General features: G+C 37.3%; 1 protein-coding gene across 1 annotated transcript; it reads left to right on the top strand.

Moving 5' to 3' along the window:
• Positions 1–414: 414 nt before the first annotated feature.
• On the top strand, positions 415–2,409 carry LOC119075439 (esterase B1-like). The gene is made up of 2 exons (XM_037181878.1): positions 415–858; positions 1,085–2,409. The coding sequence occupies exons 1-2, from the start codon at positions 497–499 to the stop codon at positions 2,364–2,366; spliced, it is 1,644 nt and encodes a 547-aa protein (XP_037037773.1). The 5' UTR covers positions 415–496; the 3' UTR covers positions 2,367–2,409.
• The last annotated feature ends 7,036 nt before the right edge of the window (positions 2,410–9,445 follow it).

Below are 9,445 nucleotides of genomic sequence, written 5' to 3'. Positions count from 1 at the left end.
TGGGTACACACTTACTGCTCGGAATACAAATGTAGGTTTTTTTAGTTTAAGTATCTCCCTTGAAAAATGAATCGGATATGATGACCTTAGGTCTGTGTGTGGACTCACGATGCATTTTTATTTGATGGAAAACTTAAAAAAAGAACACAAAAAATTCAAAATTTGGCGCCATTATTGCAAGTATTTAAGTGTAGAACAAAAGAGTTATTAGGCTCATACGACCGCTGTTGGGTGAAAGACTTATAAGTTTGCCATTAGTTATGGTGATCATCGACAGGAGTAACGTTTTTCACCCCATTTAGCTATGTTAGTAAACATCAGACAAAAAATACTTGACGAGCTTTGTGTTAGCTTCCGAGCTTTTAAGTTACTTGATCGAGTAAACAAAACTTTTTCCATTGTCAAACTGCATCAGCTGGTCACAGTAAAAATGTAAATAAAGATAAGAGACTCAGTCGTGTAACGTAATCGTAGTGATTATGAACGGTTGTCAATAATGTCGTCGCTTAAAGTAAAAGTGAATCAAGGAATTGTGTGTGGCTGTGAAGAGAAATTGCCAAATGGTAAAACGTTTCTCCGTTTCTCGGGCATTCCGTACGCAAAGCCACCTATCAACGAACTTCGATTTCGTGCACCGCAACCGCTAACAAAGTTCGAGCAACCAGAGTTGGACTGTACAAGGGAACGGGATGCTTGTATACACAAATCGACTTTGACGGGAAAGTACGTCGGATCGGAGGACTGTTTGAATCTGAACGTTTATGTGCCGGTGATGGACGGTGATGCGAGGGAGAAACTTGCAGTCATGGTTTACATTCATGGTGGGGCGCTGAAATATGATTCGAATTCGATGGATCTGTAAGTAGCAAATTGATTTTTTTAGTCGGGGAGTCTCAACGTATCGAGGTCATGTCAGACCTTACTTTCGAGTTTCCTTAAGTTCTTTTCTTTTCACAAATTTAAACTTAACGGACTTCGACAAGACGTACCGTTACTTATAGCGGCGGGTATGTTTGAGCAAAGTCCCCAATATTAGATGATTACCTTGCCCGTTACTAATATACTCCTCACCTCATCCTTCCAGCCATTCACCAGAATTTTTGTTAATGGAAAACGTCATTGTCATCACAATCAACTATCGCTTGCATGTTCTGGGCTTTCTCAGTTTACCCCAAATGGGAATATCAGGCAATGCTGGCTTGAAGGACCAACAACTGGCCTTGGAATGGATTCACCAAAACATTTCTAACTTCAACGGTGATCCGTCCCGCATTTGTCTGTTTGGCGAGTCGGCTGGGGCCGTGTGTGTCCAGTTTCAAGTGCTGAACGAAAGGTCGAGGAAGTGCCTGAGCTCAGCAATTTGTCAGAGTGGAACGGTTCTGAGTGAACGATACATGCAAGTTCAGCCGGAGGAACGGATCAAAATTTTGTCGAAGCGATTGGGCTGCACCAGTGAATCGTGGGAAAATATTTACGAAACGTTGATGACAGCCGGAGCGGTCGATCTGTATGACAATTGTGAAATTCGGTTGGAAACGGAACCGAACACCGGTTTCAAAAATAAATGGAGAATGGTGATCGAGGAGGAATCGAACGATGCTTTCATTACAAAGTCGCCGCTGGAATTGATGATGGGTCAAGCCGGACAGATTAACATATCGGTTATGAGTGGAACAAATAATGGTGACGGAATGCCGACGGCAATGAGAATAATTTCCCGGCAATTGTTTAGCTTAGAACACATCAAACCGTTGATTTCTCGCTCTATTCGCTTGAAGTTTGGTGATCGATCGGATGACCTTCTACGCCTAATTCACAAATTTTACTTCGATAATCGCCAATTGTCCGACGAAAATGTTCAACAGCTAGTGACACTATTGTCCGATCTCCAATATCTCATCGATCAAACCAAATCGAATGAACTCTTGACACGATACCATCCTCAAGCAAAACAATTCCTGTACGAATTTCAATTCGTCGGTGAGTTGAACATGATGAAGAAACAAATGAAAATTCAGAACATTCCCTTAGCGTCACATGCTGACGATGTGTACTATCTGTTCGGAGGAACACTGGTGGACCGAGCGAAATTGGCGAAAGATTCACGAGAATGGAAAATGAGAGAAACGATGTGCAAATTGTGGACGAATTTTGCGAAGTATGGTGATCCGACTCCGGATAAGGATAATCCGCTTTCATTCAAATGGCTTGCGGTGCAAGGAGCGGATGTTGTCGGTGGAAATGGGATCAATCATCTTGTTATAAACGACGATATCGGATTAGTGAGCAATTTGAACAAAGACCGGATGGATTTTTGGAGGAAGCACCTTAATTGGAGCGAGGATTTTGTTTGGGCAAGATTGTAGTTGATGGATGTCTCCAATCTGTTTATTAAACGGAATCGTTAAATAAAAGATTTTTTTTTATTTATTCGTTGCAATATTCCTATATCGCACGGTGTTCTCAACTTGAAAGTCTTACGAATTTAAGTCATCCGGAAACTTTAAACTCTTCTGTGGACTTAAAACTCTTCCAGGTGACTTGAAACTCTCCCACACTGACAAAAATGAGTTGAAATTCTTACCTGTAGCAGGTAACTTTGTCTCCAGGTAATCTAGAATAGCTGCTACAGCTGTAGTTTTTGTATGAGGCACTACAGCTGCGGTAGCTTTTCTAGATTACCTGGAGACAAAGTTACCTGCTACAGGTAAAAATTTCAATTCTTTTTTGTCAGTGCATGGACTTTAAACTCTTCAGAGTATTTGAAACTCTTCCAGATGACTTAAAACTATCCAATGGATTCAAAACTCTCCAACGGACTTTAAACTCTATCATGGACTTAAAATTATCCAACGGATATTATAATATCCAACGGACTTTAAACTCTACCATGGACTTAAAACTCCCCGATGACTTGAGACTCTCCCATGGATTTTAAACTCTCCAGAGTATTTAGGACTCTCCAGTGGACTTAAAACTATCCAATGTACTCAAAACTCTCCAATGGACTTTCAACTCTACAGTCGATTTTAAACTGTCCAGTGAACTTAAAACTTTCCAGTTGACTTAAAACTCTTCCGATGACTCTAGTATGAACTTAAAACTCTACCGATTATTTAAGACCCTCCAGTGGACTTAAAACTATTAAATGGACTCAAAATTCTACAATGGACTTAAATCACTCCAGTCTATTATAAACTCTACAGTTGATTTACAACTCTCCAGATGACTTGAAACCCTTGAAACTCTCCCATGGACTTTAAATTCCACATTGGATTTTAAACTCCACAGTTGCCTTAAAACTCTCCGGATCAGTTAAAACTCTACCATTGACCTAACACTGTACCGTTGACTTAAAACTCACAAACGGACTTAAAACTCTACAGTGTACAAAAATCACTCAAATGGACTTAAAGCTCACCAGTGGATTATAAACTCCAAAGTGGACTCAAAACTCTCCAGATGACTTCAAACTGTCCACTGGACTTAAAAGTCTTCCGTAGACCTTAAACTGTAGTGGCAATAAGTCTCTAGAAGATGGTAAATCTCTTTGGTTTGAAATTCACGAAGATGTAAAACTTCTACAAAGTTAAGACTCTTCGAGGGTTGTAAAATGGCATTAGAACTTAGTAATTGGTAAAAATTATATTCCCAATGACTCAAATGCATGTAACTGTACTGTAGGATACTTTAAAAGCAAAACGGGTTCTTTAACAGATCAACCGATAATACGAAAAATATGTTAATCCGGGAGGCTCCTCTGTATACAGATTTAAAATTCTCAAATGATTTGTGCTCCTACAAACCACAAGATCACACAAAATACCGGTAACTTTAAATGTGACCTTGTAGACGACCTCAAATCAACAACATACGTCACAATTGACCGTTCCTCAACATCATTGTGAAACCTATTGCGAAACAGAAATTAGACTTCGGTGCACGGATCTAAAAATGCCATCACAAATTCCTCGAAATTCCATCGAAACGCCCCGCGCAATCCGATATTATACCGCCAATCGTGCAATGTCATCATCAGCATAATGTATGTTGAAGATATCAATCAAAACACTCAACTGTTAACCGTGCGTCTTTCTCGCTATTTGAAAACATTTTCTGATTCCGGATAGCATCCATCCATATAGTACACTACACCGAACATCTTTAATTCTATCAGAAAAAAAAAATTGTTTTTTTTCTCTATTTTTTTTCCATCTTCTGTTTGATGAGTTGAGAATAGAATCGATTATCGAAAATATTTCATTGACGTCAGAGATGACAAGAATACGGTATGACGAGGTGTTTGCACATTTTTGCCGATCGGAAAAAAAAAGTTTATTGGCTAAAAATGCTGCCTCTCGTTTGCATTAAGGAATTTTTGTATTTTGAATATTTGAATAAAATTATCGTAACAACGAACACGACAAACATATGAGCACACGCTGTGGATAAAAGATGTTTAAAATGAAGATGTTTGGTTTCACTATTAGCTCTGCTAGCTGATCAAAGCCAAATATGTTTTCTATGAACGGTTAGAATATATAGATTCCACATTCGATGCCTTTGTTTAATTAGCATTAGCTCCGGTTTACCAAGGCTGTAAGCTTTAGAGAGTCAACCATGTCTACGTGACCTCCACAAAGTTTGCGGGCTTGGGGCTTACGATACTACGATCTATCTTCATCTGGCTCTCACGGGCTCGGTTACCATGACCTCAACATTGTTCACCATAAAAAGGACGCGCGGAACGTTTCAAACTCACTTCATGTGAAATTAACTCATTCCACTTGCAAAGAACCCGGAATGGTCAGAAGGTCGTAAGTTGTGACCGGAGTCAGTGGCTTCCCATTGTACCAGAGACGATCGGAAACGTTTCAAAACCCCCGCCATTTTTAGTGAACTAACACCATATATCGCAGCGTATCTTAATTTTGTGAATTCTCTATTTTCTCTCATCCCATTATTTTTTACACCAGGGGCGACGGCACCTCACGTCCCAATTTTTCCGCACTTTAAGAGACGGGAACTCAAATCACTATCACTATCGCACACTAATGTAAAAGGTTCGGTTATGGTGTCGAAGTGTGTCTTTGATCAGAATAATACGAAACTGTATGAATCAAAAACACTAGAACTGCCAACGCATTAGGATTAACATAGGACGATCGTTCAGAGCAACAGCCACAAAATGAATAATCGATGGCATTCAATAAATGAACGTCACATATCGTATAACCATACCTGGCCTGGCACCACTAATTAATGAACGTCTGACGATTTCCTTAAGTCATTGCTATATTTAGAAGCATTTCGCAATGATTTCGTTCCGATCAATTCATGCAAAAATTTATAATTAATCGGTTCTATCTGGACACGGATTTGTGTATTTATTTGTTGAAATTAATTTTTTGTTTTCTGCTTTTTGTTTTTAAAAGTCGAAAATTGTTGTTCAGAGGCTAAAATCTCTTCGTGAACAACCATCGACAACAGCAATTAAAATTGGAAACATTTCCAAATAAACAAGAGTGATGATCAATCTTTCGGCTCGTTCTCCCTGTTCACCTCGTTCGCTTTGTTTATCGTTCTTGCAAGGGCGTTATTTATTGTACGTCTTATCATTGACCTGTCACAGACGGCAAGCATATTAACACGACAGAGTAAAGTTAACCGAGGCAGGAGCGCTTGTTTGACTAGGGACCTGAATAATCTAGTAGCCCTATATTTTTTGCGAACAAAATTTTTCAATTTATGTCAGTGTTCATTTGAATTCATTTTCATCCCGTGTATTAGGTCCCTTATTTGACGTTTCGAAAATGAACCGCTCCTGCCTGGTTTATTTTACTCTGCCGTGATATTAACAGTTTTACTGTTAAAACTATTACTTCATTTGATCGAAGATTTTCAGAAATTGATTTCAGAAATCTTTTACTTCATTTGTTTTGAACCTGCTTTTTGCAGTCAGAGCTTGTCGCAAGGGCCCTCTCAATAGAACAAACTGACAAATTAAAATGAAAAATCATATATTTGAATGTGTGTGTGACAGCTCCGTGTACAGACAGTACACGGGACTCTTAATGTCAAAAGTAAAGGGACTCATAATGTCAAAAGCAAAGCAAAGTTGATCATTTGAATGGGCATTTATTGCCGTTTGATAACAGATGACAGTCGTCTGTAACAGGTTATTATGGTTGATAACGAAGGTGTACGAGCTCTGCTGTAGAACTTTGTAAATTTGATAGACTCGGGAAATTCATACGATTTTAAACAGATGTATTAACAGTTAATTAACCCCTGGATCAACACACTCCAGGAACAAGAAAAGGGACAGCTTTTTTAATGGTCATTTGGCTTATTATTTTGTATGGAACATCTGTAACGCAGTTACATATACTAACAACAATCATTTTCATGCTAGCGACGTGAAAATCCTTATTTTGTTGACTGTGAAGCGTTGTGAAAATGGTGTTTATTGCTGTCATTCTGAGAGGCCTCATTTTAGGTGAGAAAAAATAGGAAATTCCACCTTGAGTGTATTGCGGCCAGAGTGGTGAAACAACCACAATTTTTGGCCTATACATCCTTAAAATCGATTTTTAACCGAGAAGCCATGATGGCACATTTTCGGCCAAATGGAGAAAAATGCAGAAGACAGCATGATTAGGGTTCCCATTCGTCCTCTTTTTAAAGGACATGTCCTCTTTTTTCGTCTTGTTCTTCTTTTTTACAAAAATTCTAAGAACATCACTTTTTTGAAGAAGACGTCCTCTTTGTCCTCTTTCAGGTCTTCTTCTTTTTAAGTAAATTTGATACAGCTCATACCTAAAGAACAAAAAAATTTGCGCGGCATTAACTAATAATCTTCTTTGTCAGATAATCTCTGAAAGGTAATACAACGAACTCTTCATCACAAAAAAAAAATTTAGCTCGCTACGCTCGGATTCTTTACCACCTCATTCTTTCATACATTAAATTAAAAGTTAGTCATTTTACAAGAAAAGTGTAGCATTGTGTGAGATACCAAAGATCACGCAAGGATAAGGTAAAACGAAGTCTGTATTCAGGTAATATGAAGTGGATGCTATCACTGAGAAGGAATCCAAAAGAATATCAGGAAGATTTCAGTGCATATTGCACAGAGCATTTTTGATTTTTTTGTTTTCAGCATGAACTGTGGTGTAAATTACACAATAGTTGCACAAAGTGCATGTACAGTCGCTGTAATTCCGCGTCAGAAATTCACTTTTCGTCCTCTTTTTTGAATGTGAAGGTGTCCTCTTTTTGTCCTCTTTTTTGATGCCAAAATGTCCTCTTTTTCAAAATTGAAAAATGGGAACCCTGAGCATGATCTACATTTTGCTCCATTTGGCCAAATATATGTGCCGGTTAAAAATCGATTGTAGGAATGTGTAAGCAACAAATTGACATTGAAGAGCTGAGGTACTTTCCTATTTTCTCCCCTTGGTTAACAAATAACTATTATATGAGAATTTCGGACTACTGCGTCGTGGAAGCCTATTAAGCCTCGCAAGATTTAGTTGAAATTCTGTGACAAAACAATTCCCACTGACCGAGTCTGAAGCTAATTTTGTGCGACATAATTTATAGATCCGGACCAAGGTTATTTGAAATTATGTCAAGGTCATCGCAAGGTCAAGGTCATCGCATTGAGTGAGATAGTTAGGACAAGATCATTTAAAGGATGACAAAGAGGTAAACGAAACTGAATAACCTCTTGTCGATCAGGGCCTATTTTTGAAACTTAGTTCTTAAAGTTCCGAAAAGTTCCTAAAGTTCTTAAAGTTCCAAAAAGTTCTTAAAGTTCTTAAAATTCTTAAAAGTTCCTAAAAGTTCTCAAATTTTTGGATCGAAATCGTAAACCCATGCCACAAACCTACAAATTCGTACAAATTATATATTGCCTATATTTCGTACAAATCGTATGAAAAACTTTTAAGATACTTATTCGCGAAATCTTCGACTGGTTTATATGGAGTCAATCCTGATTCCATATAAACCGGTCGAAAATTTCGCGAATTGACTCTTAAAATTAATTTATTATATTTTCTTAATCTGATTTACATAACTCTTAAGATGGTATGTACATCACTCATATTGTGTGGCACAGCCACAAGGATTCAATTATCGATTTGAATTTCAGTTCAGCGTTATAATTCGTAAAGAGGCGCAAATCTCTTCTAAGAAAAAGTAAAATGATCACATCATTGCATAGGGAACTTATAATTGACAATATTTTCTTACTTTAACTCGTAGGCGCCAGTATGTCTCGCAAGAAGTACAAACGCGTCTCGAATTCTACCACTAATTTGAGAACTTTTCAGAACTTTAAGAACTTTTGAGAACTTTAAGAACTTCAGGAAATTTTCGGAACTTTAAGAACTTTTCCGAACTTTAAAAAATTTTAGGAACTTTAAGAACTAATTTCTCCAAAATTGGTACTGATGACCCAATACTCAAAAAGTTCTTAAAAAGTTCTCAAAAGTTCATAAAGTTCCTGAAGTTTCTAAAGTTCTTAAAAGTTCCTTAAAAAGTTCGCAAAAATAGGCCCTGTTGTCGATGAAATTTCTTTTCTTTTTTCATAGATTAATGACTCAGCACTCAGACCATGATTTAACATCAAAAATAGCCTGAATGGCCATAACACCGAGCACTTAGCGCGATATTTGGTAAAATGTTCGCAATAATTTGAACAGAAAAGAGATTTCATCGCAAATAGGTATTTAAGGTGTTGATCGTCATCTTCAATCTGTTGATTGTGTATTTGCTTCAGCTCAAAAGAATTTTTATGAGTTAAACACGTTTCCTATTTTGAAATTCGTACTTTACCGGAATGTAGTTGTTTTTCTCTGCTGCTTCTTCTTCGTCGTTTTTCAACAAAAGTTCATCGATTTTTTCTGAATCAATCGATTGTTAAAACTTTTTTGTTTTTTTTTCTCCGCAAATTTTGCATAAATTCAAATGTGTATCTGGCGCCAGATAGACAATAATTTACCATTAACAAAATACGAAAAAAAGTGAAGATGTTATTTGGTTTGAGTCGACTATTTTCTTTCGAATTCTATTCATTCAAATTATCATCTATTTCACATGCAAATGGTTTCGAATAATTAAATGAGCAGGAGAATTCTGGTGACATATCCGTCTCATTAGAGGCAATAAAATGTGGCATTTTTGTTGTTGTCAGCAGGAGTGTTTTTCTAGCCAAAGACATCTGCATATTTCGAAGCTTACGTTTGTCTATTAGCACCAATTGATTATTTCATTCCGAAGCGTCTAAAGGTTGCTATAAATTGGACATTTGTATGCTTATTTATGAACGTACATTTACGTTCAACATGTAAATTGAGTTTTGGAAAATTTTAGTTGAAAACTATTTCGGTAGAACTGCAAAAAATTCCAGTCTGGAATTTAATTCCGAAATTGTAAA

The sequence above is a fragment of the Bradysia coprophila genome, unplaced genomic scaffold (assembly GCF_014529535.1).
Source record: "Bradysia coprophila strain Holo2 unplaced genomic scaffold, BU_Bcop_v1 contig_211, whole genome shotgun sequence".
Lineage (NCBI taxonomy): Eukaryota > Metazoa > Arthropoda > Insecta > Diptera > Sciaridae > Bradysia > Bradysia coprophila.
Note: the sequence above shows the minus strand (reverse complement) of the source record. Positions and strands in the feature narration are given on the sequence as shown.